The 19,055-nt window shown below is 41.8% G+C and overlaps 2 protein-coding genes across 2 annotated transcripts in view; both read right to left on the reverse strand.

Moving 5' to 3' along the window:
• LOC131508756 (GTPase IMAP family member 7-like) overlaps positions 1–19,055 on the reverse strand; it is a 65,388-nt gene that overhangs the window by 42,554 nt on the left and 3,779 nt on the right. The window lies entirely within an intron of this gene.
• LOC131508745 (GTPase IMAP family member 4-like) lies at positions 4,048–8,532 on the reverse strand. Its single transcript, XM_058723843.1, is given in 3 exon segments — positions 4,048–5,187; positions 5,190–5,807; positions 8,280–8,532. Coding segments are annotated over 3 exon segments (1,155 nt in total). The 5' UTR covers positions 8,518–8,532; the 3' UTR covers positions 4,048–4,888.

Here is a 19,055-nt window from a genome sequence, read left to right on the forward strand (position 1 = left end):
GCTCCTTATCAGGGAAATACAAATCAAAACCACACTCAGATATCACCTCACGCCAGTCAGAGTGGCCAAAATGAAGAAATCAGGAGACTATAGATGCTGGAGAAGATGTGGAGACACAGGAACCCTCTTGCACTGTTGGTGGGAATGCAAATTGGTGCAGCCACTCTGGAAAGCAGTGTGGAGGTTCCTCAGAAAATTAAAAATAGACCTACCCTATGACCCAGCAATAGCACTACTAGGAATTTATCCAAGGGATACAGGAGTACTGATGCATAAGGGCACTTGTACCCCAATGTTTATAGCAGTACTCTCAACAATAGCCAAATTATGGAAAGAGCCTAAATGTCCAGCAACTGATGAATGGATAAAGAAATTGTGGTTTATATACACAATGGAATACTACGTGGCAATGAGAAAAAATGAAATATGGCCTTTTGTAGCAACGTGGATGGAACTGGAGAGTGTGATGCTAAGTGAAATAAGCCATACAGAGAAAGACAGATACCATATGTTTTCACTCTTCTGTGGATCCTGAGAAACTCAACAGAAACCCATGGGGGAGGGGAAGGAAAAAAAAAAAAAGAGGTTAGAGTGGGAGAGAGCCAAAGCATAAGAGACTGTTAAAAACTGAGAACAAACTGAGGGTTGATGGGGGGTGGGAGGGAGGGCAGGGTGGGTGATGGGTATTGAGGAGGGCACCTTTTGGGATGAGCACTGGGTGTTGTATGGAAACCATTTGACAGTAAATTTCATATATTAAAAAATAAAAAATAAAAAAATAATAAAAAGAAAAAAAGAAAACTAAGAACAAACTGAGGGTTGATGGGGGAGGGGAGGGAGGGGAGGCTCGGTGATGGGTATTGAAGAGGGCATCTTTTGGGATGAGCCCTGTGTGTTGTATGAAAACCAACTTGACAATAAATTTCATATATTAAAAAAAGAGAGAAAAAATAAAAATAAAAATAATAAAATAGGTCTTTTGGAAACAGTCTAAAGATTGAACTTGTTTTCTTATTCATTTTGTTTCCCTATGTCTTTTGACTAGAGCATTTAGTCCATTGACATTTAGAGTGAGTTCTGAAAAATATGAATTTATTGCCATTGTGTTGCCTTTAGAGTTTCAGTTTCTGGTGGTGTTCTCTGGTCTTTGTTGCTTTTGTCTTTTTTGCTTTGGTTCACCTTTTCTCCCCTGAGAGAGTCCCCCACACAATTTCATTCCAGGCTGGTTACTGGTCACAAAGGTCTATAGTTTTCCTGTGTCTGGGAAACACTTTATCTCCCTTTCTATTTTGAACAAACAACCTTGCTGAATAAAGAGCTTTAGGCTGCTTACTTTTCCAGTTCATCACTTTGAATATATCCCGCCACTCCTTTCTGTCCTGCCAATTTCTGTGGATAGGTCTGCTGAGAACCTGATCTGGTTGCACTTGTAGGTTAAGGGCTTTTTTCCTTTGCTGCTTTCACAATTCTTTCCTTGTCTGTTTATTTTGTGAATTTGAATATGAAATGACTTGTTGATAGTTGGTTTTCCTTGAATCTGATGGGAGTTCTCTGTGCTTCCTGGGTTTTGATGTCTGTCTTTCCTCAGGGTAGGAAAGTGTTCTGGTATGATTTCCTCACATAAACCTTCTCTGTGTTCTCTGTCTTCATTTTCTGAGACCCCTATTAATCGGATGTTGTTCCTTTTGAATGAGTCACCACGTTCTCTAAATCTTATCTCATGCTCTTTTGCCTTAGTTTCCCTCTTTTTTTCCTGCTTCCTTAACCTCCATAAGTTTGTCCTCTGCATCATCGATTCCCTGCTCTGCTGCATCCATCCTTGCCACCGTGACAACCATATGAGATTGCATCCCAGTTCCAGCATTTTTAATTTCATGATGGCAAATTTTACTTCTTTTATCTCCACAGAAAGGGAATCTATGCTTTTTTCAAACCCAGCTAATATTCGTACTATTGGGACTCTAAATTCTGGTTCAGACATTTTGCTTATTTGTCAGAAGCATTTCCTCATGTCCTTTCTTTTGAGTGAATTCCTTCATTTTGGAAGAAGAAAAGGAATTATTAAAAAAATTAAAAAATTTAAAACAACACACAAAAAAATCAAATGAAGGATGCTAGATCTTAGGTGTGTTTTGGTCTGGTTGTTGAAAGAAGCCTGACAGAATAGAGAAAAAAGGGAAAGAAAGGGGGGGGGGAAAGGAAATAAAAAGTAGGAAAACATTTGATTATTAAAAACATGCAACCTTCCTTTGTCTCCAGCATCCATCCACTCCCCACTTCTACACTATCTGCGACCAAGCCATGAGGTGGCACCTCCCTTCTGAATTTCATCTCAGAAGGGGCTGTGTTTCCAAACCCCTCATTTCTGAGGTCCCTTAGTCTTGGCCCACTCCAACCCTCCGTGGGAGGGTCTTGCCAAGCAATGGCCAGGTGCTCGCCACCCCTGGGAACGTTCATGGGACCACCTGCTGCAGATGCCCAGAGCCTACAGCCAGGTACCAATGTGTCCCACAAGACGTTTGCCCAGTCATGTAGCAGCAGCATCTCAGGGATGGTGGTAAATCACAACACACATCTGGTGCCAGACTTCACTGCCCCCATAATGCCTTTGTTCCAAAACCAACAAACAGCTGTTCTCCAGGGTCCACTGGGACACTTACTTGTGGGGAGGCCACACGACCTCTACCAAATGTTCTCTTAGCAGGGCAACTGTTTCTCCCCACGTGGCCCTCGGAGCCCTCGGAACTCGCTCCTGGGGATTCACCCTTCCCACCAGATCACCACCAGGTAGCGAGATACAGAGTTTCCAACTCTGGGCTCCCTTGTTTATAGGGCCCTTCTTCTTAATGGTATTGAAAATCTACTTTCTCCTTTCTTGCTTTCTTGTTCAGTCCCTTTTGGGTGTTTGCACTCTTTCTCTTTCTCTACAGTTGCCTTTTGGGGGACTGTTTTCCTGTATTCTACCCCCTGTTTCTGTCCTATCTCCACAAGCAAAAACAACTCCCTATCCTCCATGGCTTCTCTCTCCCCCAAATCACCTCTCGTGCTGTGTACCTGCCAAGTTCTGTGGCTCAGGTTACGCAGATGGTTATGTTGATCCTCAGGTAAGTTTTCCAGTGTGAAAAACGCTTTTGTGCTGATCTGGCTGAATTTCAGGAATGAGAGAAGCAGAAAACTTCCATGCTACTCCACTATCTTGGTCCCTTCTCCTGGGGAGAAGGGATTGTGAGGGATTGTGAGCTTCTTTGTGGTGTGCTTCCTTTATCCTCGAGATTAATTAAAAGTACAGTCTAAACTCATGGGTGTTTGAGGAAAACTGGGAGAGGTATATGTCCCTTTGGGCAAAATGGCTTTGAGCATGGACAAGCCAATGTCAAGATGGCAGAGTGAGGAGAGTTGCCATGAGTCACATATGACCACCAGAACATATTGGCAGAACATGGAAATGTGCTTTGGGAAACCTTCGCATGGATTATGTGAGAAGTACCAAATAGAAAAGTAGAAAACAGATAGAGAGAGACACCTCCTACTGTTATCCATATATTAAAGGGGATTTTTGCTCCAGGAAAACCAGAAAGGTCTCTAAAGCCTTGGTTACACATAATTTCTATCAGTGCATAATGAATGAATCCAACGAGAAGGTGGTGTTTGACTGGCAGAGGGGTTGAGAATGTGGCTGGGAATTTCCAAGGAAAAGGAGGAGAGATGTGTTGAGGGTAGAGCAAGACTAGCTCTGAAATCATCTTGAACTGTTACCAAAAACTGAAACTCACACCTGTGGTCTTAGAAGAAGTGGCAAACGTAGGGCACCTGGGTGGCTCAGTCCGTTGAGCATCCCACTCTCAGTTTCAGCTCAGGTCATGATCTCATGGTTTGTGGGTTTGAGCCCTGCGTCAAGCTCTGCACTGATGTGTGGAGCCTGCTTGGGGTTCTCTCTATCACTGCCTCTCCCCTGCTCATGCCTCTAAATAAATAAATAAATTTTAAATAAAATAATAAAGAAAAATAAATATCAAAGGTATTTTCCAAGAAGAAGTGGACTGAAAATTTATGGAAATATGACAGAACAGAAAACTTTTATTATAATACCAACTAGCAAGCAGTTCAGCTGGGAGAGGGTGGTATGTGCAGTAAGGTATGAAGGTCTGAGGTGATGGAGGTGAAGTGGCAACAGTTAGTTTCACATGAAAAGGAGAGAACTGGTTATTCAGCAAATATGTTGTATTAAAGTCTGTCAAAGAGTTGCTGTAGATATATCTGAATACAGCAAACCGTTGTTCTCTTCTGTGTTGAATCTTTGCCTTTCAACTGCTCTTTCTGGCATTTCACTTAGTTGAGTTCTGAGAGGTCTAGTTTCCAGACAACTCTTTGTTCTTCAGTGGGCAGCTGATAAGGAACAACTTGAGTCCCTCTGTAAAAATGTAACTAAATAAATTTCCATTCATCTGGAAAGAATTCTATTAGCATTTCTATCATTAGACTACCTAACATGAAGAACCAATCTTTGTAACAAACCATATGGGTAAGGTGATTGCCATGTCCTAAAAGCAAAAATAAGTGAGTAGAAGCAACAAAGGGAGAGGATCCACCAATCTAGAAGGAATCTGGATTTCACTCGGGACAAATAGAGAAATTTTGGGGCCATCTTCTTAGAAGAGCATCAATACCTTCTACTCTGGAGTTCCACAAATTGAGAATGTGTCCCTCCCCTGGTAAGTCAATCAAACATCTACCAATCACCACCAGTGAATCTGATTATACCCCTTCGTCCTGAGAGTCTGAGAGACAGAATCAAGAGTGCTTCAAGGTTGGTGAATGAGTTCTGGGGTGGGGGCTTGGCAGGGCCAGCAGAAAATGTGGAGCAAATAAGGAGATCTTCTCATTCAGGTTAATCTTCCATAAACAGGTGAGAGAAGATAGGAAAAACCATCTGCAGAGCTTTCATGATCAAGTCAACTATCTTATACTGATTCTCATCTCTGTGTTTTTGCAGCCTTACAGCATATAATGCCTCTTTCTCAGCCAATTCCCTCTCCATTTGTTCCATTTGTTTCTGCTGCTCCAGTTTATCCTCCAGCTTTCTGATTTTGTATTCAAATTCCTTTCTTATCTGCACTCTCTCTAGCTCTGCTGCATAAAATTCTTGCATTTCTTGCATTGGTTTCTGAATCTCATTGTCAGCCTTTTGTACATCTTATTAATGTACCATCTTCCTTCATTCTTGACTAGAATGCGCTGGACCAGGGTGAGCAGCTGATTTCTCTGGGCTTCCTGCTCAGCTCTTGTTGCCTGATTGTTGAACACACAGTAGCGATCACCAAACTTGCCCACCGGCTCCCAGATATCTTTGGGTGCTTCCTCTAAGTAATCATGGAAATTGATGCCATCCAAGTCATCTTTCCGGGTGAATAAGAGAATCATGTATCTCCTAGCTCTGAGCCCAAACATTTGCAGGATCTTCTCCGTGGCCTTTCACTCTTCCTGCGTGTACCAGCCCAGCGGGATCACCAGGAGTAGAGCATGGGGCCCTGGGGAGGTCAGGAAGATGCAGTGAGCAATCTCCTTGCAGGTGTCAGCATCCTGTGCCTCAGTGTCGAAAATGCCAGGCATATCCACGACCACAATTTCTCTTCCCTGCCACCTGCTGCTCCCCCTCTTACAGGTCTTGGTGGCAGATGTTGCCGCAATGCTGAAATGAAACACTTTCTCTCCGAGGATGCTGTTGCCTGTGGCACTTTTCCCTGCTCCTGTCTTACCCACTAAGACAAGTCTCAGGTGTGAATCTCTGCCATCTTGGTTTCTAAGCCCTGGGACATCAGGAAACAAAAGCCACAGCATGAGGATGGTAATCCAGCTGCTTCCCCTGCATGGTCCCCCATTTCCCTTCACACACATCCCTCCTCTGTAGCCGCACGGTCCCCCCCAAAGTGACTGCTGCACTCCCAGAACTCTATAGAAGGCCCTTCTAAAGAAGCCTATTCGAAGTCTATAGAAAGCCTGAAGTTCTCTTGCAATACTTGGGGAATGCCCAAGTACTTTCCAGGATTTCCTGGAGCTTCTTACTCTTCCTTTTGGCAGCTAAGTAGCCCACAGAAGAGGAAACAAAATATTGTAGTTTACAAAGAGAATTCTGAGCTGCTGCTACAGGTAGCTATTCCTCATAAGAGCAATGCAGGAAGTAACACAAAATCTGACTTTGGGGCATCTCAGTGGGAGACTCCCCTCCCCATTTATATTCAAAATGGAACTTTGCTTCTTCCTATTAAGAAGCCAGCTAGTCAGGTTACACAAGCCAACTCATCCTTGTAGGGTACAAAAGGGATGCCTGTGTGGAAAGACCAAATGTCTTTTTCTATTTCGTGTGTGCAACCATCCTGTCAGGGGTTGTGACATGAGAGAGAACAATATAATTTAACTTTAAAGTTTAAAACCTTAGCTTAGAATCCAGTGAAGTTTTTATATTCTAAAATAAGACATTACAAAATTATAGTCATAAATTACTGACATTTCTCCAAAGTTACTATAAAATCCCTTGATACTAAAAAAAATGAAAGAAAAAGAGCACCTGGGTGGCTCAATTTATTGAGTGTTGGACTCTTGATATTCGCTCTGGTCATGATCCCAGAGTCGTGCGATTGAGTCCCACATAGGCTACACACTGAGCATGGAGTCTGCTTAAGATTCTCTCTCTCTCCCTCTCTCTCTCTTTATCTCTGTCCCTCTGTCCCTCATCCTTTCTCTCTCTCTCTCAAATAAAAAAATGAGGGACACCTGCATGGCTCAGTCAGTTGAGCATCCAACTTTGCCTCAGGTAATGATCTCACAGTTCATGAGTTCGAGCACCAAATCAAGTTCTGTGCTGACATCTCAGAGCCTGGAGCCTGCTTGGGATTCTGTGTCTCTCTCTTTCTCTACCAAACCCCTGCTCTAGCTCTGTCTCTCTCTGACTCAAAAGTAAATAAGTATTAAAAATTTTATTAAAAACTTTTTTTAAAAACCGATCATATGATTCAGTAATGCCACTTCTGGGTATTTATCCCAAGGAAAAAACACTAACTGGAAAAGTTATCTGCATTCGCATGTTTATTGCAGAATTATCTACAATAGCCAGGATATGGAAACAATCTAAGTGTCCACTGATGGATAAATGGACCGAGAAATCATGGCATATATACACAATTGGATATTAGTCATCCATTAAAAAAAACCCAAATCTTGCCATTTGCAACAGCATGGATGGATGTCAAGGGAATTATGCTCAGTGAAATAAAGTCAGACAGAGAAAAACAAGTACTCCACCATCTCCCTTATATATGGAATGTAAAAAAGAAAAAAACAAGACAAGCTCATAGTTACAGAGAACAGGTTGATGGTTCCCAGGTTGAGGGGATTGGTGAAACCTGGGAAGGGATCAAAAGATAAAAGATAAAATAAAATGAATATATGTTATGACAACATACACATGTATAGGCTAGTGGGAAATAGCAAGACTTGCTGGATATATTTTTCAATTGATGATTAAATCTACTTGAAGGAGATGAATTTTATTTTATGTAAATTAAAATTCAATAAAGCTGAAAAATTGCAGCACTTTAGTACAATTGGGTGCATTTAGGATAATCCGTCATGGTAGATTTACATGATTTTTTTTAAATTTATTCATTTATTTTGAGAGAGAGAGAGAGAGAGAGAGAGCATGAGCAGGAAGGAGCAGAGAGAGGGAGTGAAAGAATCTCAGTCTCCAGGCTGTCGGTGCAGAGCCCAACACAGGGCTTGAACTCACAACCCATCAGATCATGACCTGGGCCAAATCAAGAGCCTAAATTTAAAAACAAGACGTCTAATGCACTGAGCCACCCGGGCGCCCCAACATGATTTACAATCATCTAAAACTGGCTACAAGCTGTCATCCTACCTGTGTCCATGCCCCATTATGATATGAATATGAATCTTTTCTCATCCACAGATGGAGTCTATTTCTGCATCTTTTGGAGCTCAAAGCCTCAAAGGTTTTGCAGTTTGCCTTTTGACAATGTTTGCTTCTTTACACATTTCTTGTCTCTGTTTTATAATTTGACACCTTTTCCAACCCATGTCCTCCCTCTCATGCATTTAAAAATATCTGTAACACTTTATTAGAAATGACATAGTAAAGAAAAGAAACGATGATTCCTATGCACCTCACAGCTCAGTCCCCAGGAAGTCTGTAGCCTACAATCAACGTTGGCCCAGTTCCCAGAACCTTCTCACAAGAACAAGCACGGTTGTGGTCAATTTACCGGTGCACAGCCACACTTCTTTCTTGTCTTCACCACAACCATTTCCTGCTGCATCTCCTTCTGTTTTTGTCTTCTGGTGACATAGGGTTGTGAGCACCTCACAGCACACAAGGCTGAGGTGCAAGGTCCATGTCCCGTACCCAGCCCTGCAGTGGAAGCCTGCAGCATTTTGGTACAATTGGATGCAATTAGGATAATCAGTTGTGGTAGATTTACATGATTTTTCAAAGTTAATCATTTATTTTGAGAGAGAGAGAGGGAGAGATAGAGAGCGTGAGCAGGAAGGGGCAGAGAGAGCAATCGACAAACTGGGAGAAAATGTTTGCGAGTCACATATCAGATAAAGAAAGAACTTGTGTATATACTTGATAAAGATCTGACAAAGAATAGAATGTGTCAAGAACTCTGAAAATTCATTAATGCAAAGACAGTCCAATTTAAAATAGAAAATACAAACATTTTCGACATAATTAAAATATGTATACACCAGTGAAACCATCATAACAAGCAAGATAGCGAATGTATCCATCAGCCACAAAAGTTCTTCATGCACCGCTCACCTGCCCCTGTCCCTTAGGCAACATTTATGTGCTCTGCACAATATGCACAGCAAACTGTTCCTGATGTGAACATTTGAGTGGCCCGACCTAGATTCAGAGCTTCAGGTCCTTAAGAAGAAGGTTTTCTTACCATCAATGCCACCTTCTGCAACATGGTCATTGTTGATCCCAAACACCAGAGAATGCAGTCCAACTTAGGAAGAATTTCAGATAATCAAGATACTTCTTAACAGGAAGAAAGAACTTCAGAACAATTGCCTCAGATATTCCATTTTGTATTTTTGTTCATAAACATAGACGAGGCCGAAAATAAATAAAATAAAATAAACATAGATAGACCATTGTTTTAAAAACCTACCAGAAATTATGCAACCTTACATCCACATTCACAAATGATTACAAATGCACTCTGGGTTGTTGTTCATGGACTATGTGCACAGCACTTTGGCAAATGATCGCTGCCTCTGGAACATGCATCTTCAGGGCTCATCACTCGCAACGTGTCTGAAACTCCCTCAGCAGAGTCGTCTTCAAAGTTAAAGGCGACAATGGAAGACAAGTCTCTAATGTGTAGCTTCTTTTTGCTTCCAAACACTAGCATGCTTTGGTCACTCACCCTATTTACCAGATTGAGACTTTCAAAAATGAAATTCACTCTCAAAAGGCCAAGTTGTGGTCTCTAAGTGTACTCAGAAATTTAGCCCCAGCCACGCCACAAGCTTACCGGCAAAGTCACCCACACAGATGTAAAGATCATATCCATTCGCTGCTGTGCTCTTGACTGCCTGTCCTCTCCTCGGACAAAAGGATATGGACACTCCTTGGCACAGATTTTTAGCTGGTCAAGTCTTGGGTCTGATTGACCTTGAATAAGTAAGGCCCAGGGCCCTGAGGGACCCTGACCCACCTGAGAAATTGGAGGCCCTACTCCACCTCTCTGAATCTCTAGATTCTCTGTGATTTACACATAAATGTCACTCCCTGGTGGGATGTGGGAACTTCCTGTCAGTTCTCTGCACGAGCAAAGTGCCTGTCACCTGGATTCCCAGTGCTACACTCATAGGAAACACACACCTCAGTTACAGGAATTAGGATCAGCAAGATCTTGGGGTTCTTCTCTATTGGAATCTCCTCTCCATCAAGGTCCTCCTGTGTGCAACTATGTGATTAAATAAGAGGGACGTCACAAGGACAGGGAGAGAAGACACTTATTCTTTCCTCCCATCAGCCCTTCAAAATGGCTCCATCCATGCCACCTGAAGGAAACATTACACAGGTTCTGCCTTAAGCAAAAAACCTCTCCAATCACTATTGGTCACATTCATGTACTCAAATTATCTAGTGTAATAATCACACTCTCAATTTCACTGAGTGGTGGGGCGCCTGGGTGACTCACTCAGCTGAGGCGTCTGACTTCAGCTCAGGTCATGATCTTGAGGTCCATAGGTTTGAGCCCCACGTTGGGCTGTGTGCTGACAGTTTGGAGCCTGGAGACTGCTTCAGATTCTGTGTCTCCCTCTCTCTGCCCTGCCCCTGCTCATGCTCTCTCTCTCTCATGCAAATAAATAAACACTTAAAAAAATTTTCAGGAGGAGTTAACATGGCAGAGAAGTAAGGGAATCTGAAGTTCCCTCGTCCCTCAAACACAGAAGTATTGAGGCAAGAAGGCTTGAAATTCCAGGAATCCAGGCTACAGAGTGACAGAAACATCTCCAGGGGCGCATGGGGACAGTGTGATGGGCCATAGATGCATGATTTCAAACTGGGGGAGATAAAAAAAGGCAGCGTAGGAACGGAGGGGAGGGATCCCCTTCTGCAGAAAGACAAAAGAAAGCGAAAGAGAGGTTGCAGAAGTGGAAGGTTGTATTTGGACAAGAGAAAAAACATGGGTTGGGGAACAGAAAAAATGGAGAAAGTACCAATTTTTAACTGCAGGGTTTTCTCCGGCCTCTTTGTGTACCTGGGGAGGAGGGGAGCCAGCCCAAGCTCTGTAGCCAGCTCCCAGGCACAGTTGGAGAGTGCAATCCCCTCCCTGAGTGCTGTGGGAAGAAGGCAAATAGCCATTCCAAGGACAAAGGACACTGCAGGACCCCCGCCACCCAGAGGCCCTTTGTGACCATACCCTGGAGTGACCGTATGCCAGAACTGGGGCACGTGGAGCAGGATCCTTTAAGACATTGGGGTTTGAATCCCAGCCGACTGCCTGGGAGACCCAGGATCCTGGAGCGGAACAGACTGCCCACTCGTGCTCCTTTGGCACTGTGAGGACGACCTGAACAGAGTGCTCTAGGATGCCTGGTCTGGGGAGGAGAGACTGGGGTGTCACCATTTTACTCCCCATCACCAACAAGGTGGGGCTTCAGGGAACGGACAATGGATCCACAGTGGAGGTGGACCTGCTCACACCAAAGCATGCCCCTCTGCACCTGGTAACTGTGTGTCTAACAGAGCAAGACTCAACACTGACTGAACCAGACAGTCCCTCCTCCAGACCAGCACAGGCACTGGTTACAAGGCACCATCAGATATTGGTCCAGTAGTTTTGCATTCTCTGATTTGATTCTTGGTCAGTTTTTATTTTATGTATATATATACATATATATTTCTTCTTCTTCTGTCATTTTTCTTCTTTCTTCTTCTTCTTCCTCTTATTTCTTCCCTTCTCTAGTCTGGTTATTCTGGTTGTTGGTTTGTTTAAGCAGATATTTTTAATCTATTCTCTTTATGCCTCTTCTGTATCTCCTTTATTTTCCTCTCTATCTCTCTCTATAGACTAAGCCATAAAGTTTCTCTGATCTCTGTTTGGTCAATTTTTTTTTTCTTTTCCTTTTCCCTGCCCCTGTCATTTCTCTCTTTGTATGGGATAAGGCCTCTTCCACCACCACCACCCCCATTAAAAATTTTTTTTCCAGGGATACTTCAACAAACAAATCAAAGCACTCCTGGTGGAAGGTCCAAACCACCACTAGGAATACGGAGATAAAGTAATCAGAGTCTCAGCAACAGAGAGCACAAAACACACTCCAGAAATACCTCTTGAAGGGCCAGGCCCTGGACAACATTATGACCCCCTGTTTTAATATAATAGTCCTCACAGGAGCAAGACCCATAAGAAGCTATTAAAACACATAAGGGACAGAAAACTAGGCAAAATGATGAAACGGAAGAATTCTCCTCAAAAGAAATTCCAGGAGGAAATGACAGCTAGAGAATTGCTCAAAACAGATATAAGCAACATAACTGAGCAAGAATTTAGAATAATAGTCATATTACTGGGCTTGAAAGAAGCATAGAAGACAGAAGAGAATCTACTGCCACAGAGATCAAGGAACTAAGAAATAGTCACAACGAATTAAGAAATGCTGTAAATGAGGTGCAAAATGAACTAGATGCAGTGACAGTAAGGATGAAGGAGGCAAAGGGTAGATTAAGTGAAATAGAAGACACAATTATGGAAAATGATGAAACCAAGAAAAAGAGAGATAAGAACATACTAGACCCTGAGGGCAGAAATAGAGAACGAGGAGATTCAATGAAGCATAATAATATTCATATCATAAGAGTTCCAGAAGAAGGAGAAGAAAAGAGAGAGAAAAAGGGAAGAAGGTTTACTTGAACAAATTATAGCTGTGAACTTCCCTTATCTGGGGAAGGAAATGGACATCCAAATCCAGGAGACAAAGAGAACTCCTTTCAGATTTAACAGGAATAGATCTTCTCCACAGAATATCATAATGAAACTGGCAAAATACAAAGATAAGGAGAAAATTCTGAAAGCATCCAGGGACAAACGGGCCTTAACTTACAATAGTAGACACATAAGGGTAGTAGCAGACCTATCCACTGAAACTTGGCAGGCAAGAAGGGAGTGGCAGGAAATATTCAATGTGCTGAATAGGAAAAATATGCAGCCAAGAATCCTTTATCCAGCAAGGCAGTCATTCAGGATAGAAGGAAAGATAAAGGCTTTCCCGGACAAACAAAACCTGAAGGAATTCATGAACACTAAACAAGTTCTGCAAGAGATCCTTAGGGGGACTCTGTGAGTGGAATGCTGCAAAGACTACAAAGGACCAGAGACATCACCACAAGCATGAAACCTACAGGTAACACAATGACACTAAATCCATATCTTTCAATAATCACTCTGAAGGTAAATGGACTAAATGCCCCAAACACATAACATATCAGAATTGATAAAAAAAACAAGATCCATCTGTATGCTGTCTACAAGAGGTCCATTTTAGACCTGAGGACACTTTCACATTGAAAGTGAGGGGATGGAGAACCATCTATCATACTACTGGAAGTCAAAAGAAAGCTGGGGTAGCCATACTTATATCACACGAACTAGATATTAATCTAAAGGCTGTAACAAGACCTGAAGAAGGGCAATATATCATAATTACAGGGTCTATACATCAAGAACAGCTAACAATTGTAAATGTTTATGCTCCCAACTTGATTGCACCCAAATACATAAATCAGTTAATCACAAACATAAGTGATCTTATCGACAGAAATACTGTAATTGGAGGAAACTTTAATTCTCCACTTACAACAATGGACAGATTGTCTGGGCAAAAAAAATCAATGAAGAAACGATGGCTTTGAATGATACAGTGGACCAGATGGACTTGACAGATATATCCAGAACTTTTCATCCAAAAGAAGCAGAATTCTTTTCGAGTGCACATGGAACATTCTCCAAAATAGATCACATCCTAGGTCACAAAACAGCCCTCAACAAAAATAAAAGAACCGAGATCATACCGTGCATATTTTCAGACAACAATGCTATGAAACTTGAAGTCAACCACAAGAAAAAATTTGGAAAGCCTCCAAATGCATGGAGGTTAAAGAACATCCTACTAAAGAATGAATGGGTCAGCCAGGCAATTAAAGAAGAAATTAAAACGTATATGGAAGCAACTGAAAATGAAAACATGACAGTCCGAATCCTTGGGATGCAGCAAAGGCAGTTCTAAGAGGAAAATACATTGCAATCCAGGCCTATCTCAAGAAATAAGAAAAATCCCAAATACAAAATCTAATAGCACACCTAAAGAAAGTAGAAGCAGAACAGCAAAGAAACCCCAAAGCCAGCAGAACAGCAGAAGAAGAGAAATAAGAGCAGAAATAAAAAATATAGAACACCCCCCCTCCCCCGCCAAAAGAATACAGTAGAACAGATCAATGAATCTAATAGCTAGTTTTTTTCTTTTCTGGAAAACACAAACAAGATTGATAAACCCCTAGTCGGGCTTCTCAAAAAGAAAAGAGAGAGGACCCAAATAGATAAAAATCACAAATAAAAGTGGACAGATCACAACCAACATCACAGAAATACTATTTTCAGGGAATACTATGAAAAATTACATGCCAACAAACTGGACAACCTGGAGGAAATGGACAAATTTCTAGACACCCACATGCTACCAAAACTCAAACAGGAAGAAATAGAAAATTTGAACACACCCATAACGAGTGAAGAAAGTGAATCACTTATCAAAAATCTAACAACAGAGAAGAGTCCTGGGCCACATGGCTTCCTAGGGGAGTTCCACCAGACATTTAAAACAGAGTTAATACTTATCCTTCTCAAGCTGTTCCAAAAAATAGACATGGAAGAAAGCTTCCGGACTCATTCTGTGAAGCCACCATTACCTTGATTCCCAAACCAGACAGAGACCCCACTAAAAAGGAGAATTACAGACCAATATCCCTGGTTAACATGAATGCAAAAATTCCTAACAAAATACTAGCAAATCTAATTCAACAGTATCTCAAAAGAATTATTCACCACGATTAAGTGGGATTCATTTCTGGGCTGCATGGCTGGTTCAATATTCTCAAATCAATTAATGTGATAGAAGAAAGGATAAGAACCATATGATCCTGTCAATAGATGCAGAAAAAGCATTTGACAAAATATAGCATCCTTTCTTAATAAAAGCCCTCAAGAAAGTCGGGATAGAAGGAGCCTACCTTAACTTCATAAGAGCCATATATTAAAAGCCCACAGCTAATACCATCCTCGTGGAAACAAAGTAAGAGCTTTCCCCCAACATCAGGAACATGGCAGGGATGTCCACTCTCATGGCTGTTGTTTAACGTCATGTTGGAAGTCCTGGCCTCAGCAAGCAGAGAACAAAATGAAATAAAAGGCATCCAAATTGGCGAAGAAGTCAAACTTTCACTTTCCGCAGATGACATGATACTCTACATGGAAAACCTGAAAGACTCCACCAAAAAGCTGCTAGAACTGATACATGAATTCAGCACAGTCACAGGATACAAAACCAATATACAGAAATCAGTTGCCTTTCTATATACCAATAATGAAGCAACAGACTACTTTCTTACACCATACACAAAATTAAACTCAAATTGATGAAAGACCTACATCTTAGAGAGAAAACCATTAAAACCCTAGAGGAGAAAACAGGCCATAACCTCTTTGACCTGAGCCCCAGCAATTTCTTGCTCAACCTGTCTCCGAAGGCAAGGGAAATAAAAGAAAAAATGAACTCTTGGGACCTCATCAAGATAAAAACCTTCTGCACTGCAAAGGAAACAATCAACAAAACAAAAAGGCAACCAATGCAATGGGAGAAGATATTTAAAAGTGACATAGCAAATAAAGGGTTAGTATCCAAAATCTATAAAAAACTTACCCAACTCAACACCCAAAAAACAAATAACCCAGTGAAGAAAAGGGCAGACAACATGAATAGACACTTTTCCAAAAAAGACATCCAAATGGCCAACAGACACATGAAAAGATGTTCAACGACACTCATCATCAGGGAAATACAAATCAAAACCACATGGAGATGCCACCTTACACCGGCCAGAGTGGCTAAAATTAACAACTCAGGAAACAAAAGATGTTGGCGAGGATGAGGAGAAATGGTAACTCTCTTGACTGTTGGTGGGAATGCAAACTGGTGCAGCCACTCTGGAAAACATTATGGAGGTTCCTCAAAAAATTAAAATGGAACATCCCTACAACCCAGCAATAGCACTACTAAGAATTTATCCAAAGGATACAGGAGGGCTGATTCACAGGGGAACATGTACCCCAATATTTATAGTAGCACTTTCAACAAGAGCCAAATTATGGAAAGAGCCCAAATGTCCATCAACGGAAGAATGGATAAAGATGTGGTTTATATATACAATGGAATACTACTTGGCAATGAGAAAGAATGAAATCCTGCCTTTTGTAACAACATGGATGGAACTGGAGGGTATTATGCTAAGTGAAATAAGTCAGTCAGAGAAAGACAGATGTCATATGTTTTCACTCATATGTGGAGCTTAGGAAACTTAACAAAAGACCATGGGGGAAGGGAAGGGAAGAAATAATTTCAACCAGAGAGGGAGGCAAACCATAAGAGACTCTTAAATACAGAGAACGAACTGAGGGTTGATGGGGGGTGGGGGAGGGGGGAAAATGGGTGATGGGCATTGAGGAGGGCACTTGTTGGGATGAGCACTGGATGCTGTATGTAAGTGATGAATCATAGGAATCTGCCCCCAAAACCAAGAGGACACTGTATACACTGTATGTTAGCTAACTTGACAATTTATTGACAATAAATTTTGTAAACTTACAAAATAAATAAAATTACAAAAACTTTTTTAAAAATATTACTGAAGGGTAAATCTTCTACTGTCCCTGGCATCCTTGGTATGTGCCTGCTCCCAGAGAAGAACCTGCAGTGTAGACAGGGCTGCTTAGATCTCTCCCCATGCTGCCATTCTCCTCCTGCCCTTGCCTTGGCTCTGATTCTTCATGGCCTGGAGGAGAAGAGGCAGAAACACTGAAGATGAGTCAAGTGTAGTCTGGCCCTGGTGGGGGGACAGAGGCAGTATTCTTAGTGGCTCTTTTCCCCATGGAACACTGTTAATAGCCTTCAGAGTCTCCTCTGGGAATCTGAAATCATAAGCCCAACAGAAGGCCACTCTCTCCTCTCCCATCGCTTGCTTCAACATCTGTTCCTAGTGCTGGACTTCCAGAACTCTGATGCACATACAAGCTGCTGGGATCCCTGCTGGGCCCCTGGGCAAGTCCCCTTCAAACTGGCTTTGGGTGCCTCCCTCCCATGTGGCCCCATTTGATATATGAAGAACACATACTTTTGCCCCCCTGTTAGTGAAAGTTCTGACTGCGTCCAAGACCTCCACCACCATGTGTACTCTGCTCCCGCCACAGAGCAAAGCAACAGCCTTCATGTATCCCATGACCACCAGGCAGCAGAGCCAAACTCCGAAGGACACACAACAAGTCTCTTAATGTACACCATCCACACCCCTCTGGCAGTATCAAACTCCAGAGGCTGCCTCACTAGGTTTCAGGAGAGAGAGAACCTCCATCTCTCTGGACATGGCACACAAAGACAACTCCTTGTGTGGCCCCCCTTGTATAGTCATACGGTTACACCTGGGCCACCTTCTGCCCTGGGGAGACGATTCTGCCACAGATGGACTCCAAGAATTGACCGATACTAATTTGTCATTGTCCCTATAAATTAAATGTTCTCGTTTAAAAAGTCCTTTCCTCTTGGGATGCCTGGCTGGATCATTTGGAAGAGCATGCGACCCTTGATCTCATGGTCATGAGTTGAAGCCCCATGTTGGGTGTAGAGATTACTTAAATGCTAAAACCTAACAGAAAAGGTCCTTTCCTCTTGACCCCTTCAAATATCTATCAAATTAGTTGAAGGACTAAACCTCACAAAACTGGTTCTTGCTTCTTCCTTTGGACATCCTATATGGATCTTCTAGCATATAGTTTTGCACTGCGGGCTATTGGCAATTAGTAAAGATTCAACTGATATTAAGGGAGATATTTATGTTACCCCGAGCCTTTCATATAGCCTTCTGACCCAGATTTCAAGTTAATGCAGGTCATTTACATTGGACCCTAACTTTGACATCTGATATTGAACTTGTCACAAACTTAACTGAACGCTGTTGCCCCTGAATCGATCCTTCCCCTGAAAATCTTACCTGTCACCCTGAACTTTCCTCTTTCTGAATAGAAACATGACCATTGTACCCATCACCCACATGGACACATCCTACACATCCTTCACAGAAGACTTCATACCTTAAATGTTTCCTCAGGTCTTCCTCTATAAATCCTAATGTAAATTCCCCATCATGAGTCATGACTATCACATATTTCAACAACAGGGATCATGCACACATTAAACACTGCAAATTCCACAGTCTTCAGCACTGAAATAGAACCACATCCAGAGAAAACTGGAATATAAAATATGTTAAGAGAAGTGAGTGAGCAATATTTCGATTTTCAAGTGAAGAGATAATGATTTATTTGATTTACTCATTTTTTCTCTGGTTATGTCTTACCTTCCAAAAAAGAATCTAAGGTTGGGAGAAAAGAAATCGGCCCATGTAAGCTGCACATGCCAATGGCCTGAACACAGGTTAATTGTATTAAAATGTTTCTACATATCTCTGGGGGAAAATATCTTTTAAACGACTCTGAAATGAAAAAGGACAGGGCAGGAATACTTTGCTCTTTAGACATACTATCACACAGATGAGTCACTTACAAGGAAGTACTTTTGAACATAAGAACTGCATGATGGCAAAGAGTATTTTGGTCTCACTTTGTCTTTGACACATGTTTTCTCAGGAGAGGATTTTTTCTTCCGTGTTGCTTTTACTGCGTTCTGAATACTGGTGATGAATCTTAGAATGAGCGTGTATTTAGAATCTTAAATTTTCCAGACTTAATCTCTAATCTGTCTCCCAAAAAGTCACTGATATGGTAAATACTCTCAGTCATGTTCACAGACAAAACAAAGGACAAATAAAAATTCTAATAATTTGGATTTTGGATGTCTGCAATCCTTGTGAGTGACTGACAGTCACCCATCTAACTTTGAAATTTCTCTATTATTTTAGCAAGACAGAACCTTTCATCTACTTACTGCAAATGTCACAGCATGGAAGGGTAAGAAGAGATTTTCTGGTGTCAGAAAACAAGCACTAGAGGGAATGTAAAACCATCAACAACAATAAAGATGCTCTGAAAGAGAACTGGGTACCATAAGATTTATCAATCAGGTTCTCACGGGAAAAAGATAGTTTGCTCTCATTAGGTACTTGGAGAAAGTTTAGAGAAGGGGCCTATTACACACTGTGGACACAGGGAATGTGGAAAACACAGGGACAT

This window comes from Neofelis nebulosa, chromosome 4 (genome assembly GCF_028018385.1).
Source record: "Neofelis nebulosa isolate mNeoNeb1 chromosome 4, mNeoNeb1.pri, whole genome shotgun sequence".
Taxonomy (NCBI): domain Eukaryota; kingdom Metazoa; phylum Chordata; class Mammalia; order Carnivora; family Felidae; genus Neofelis; species Neofelis nebulosa.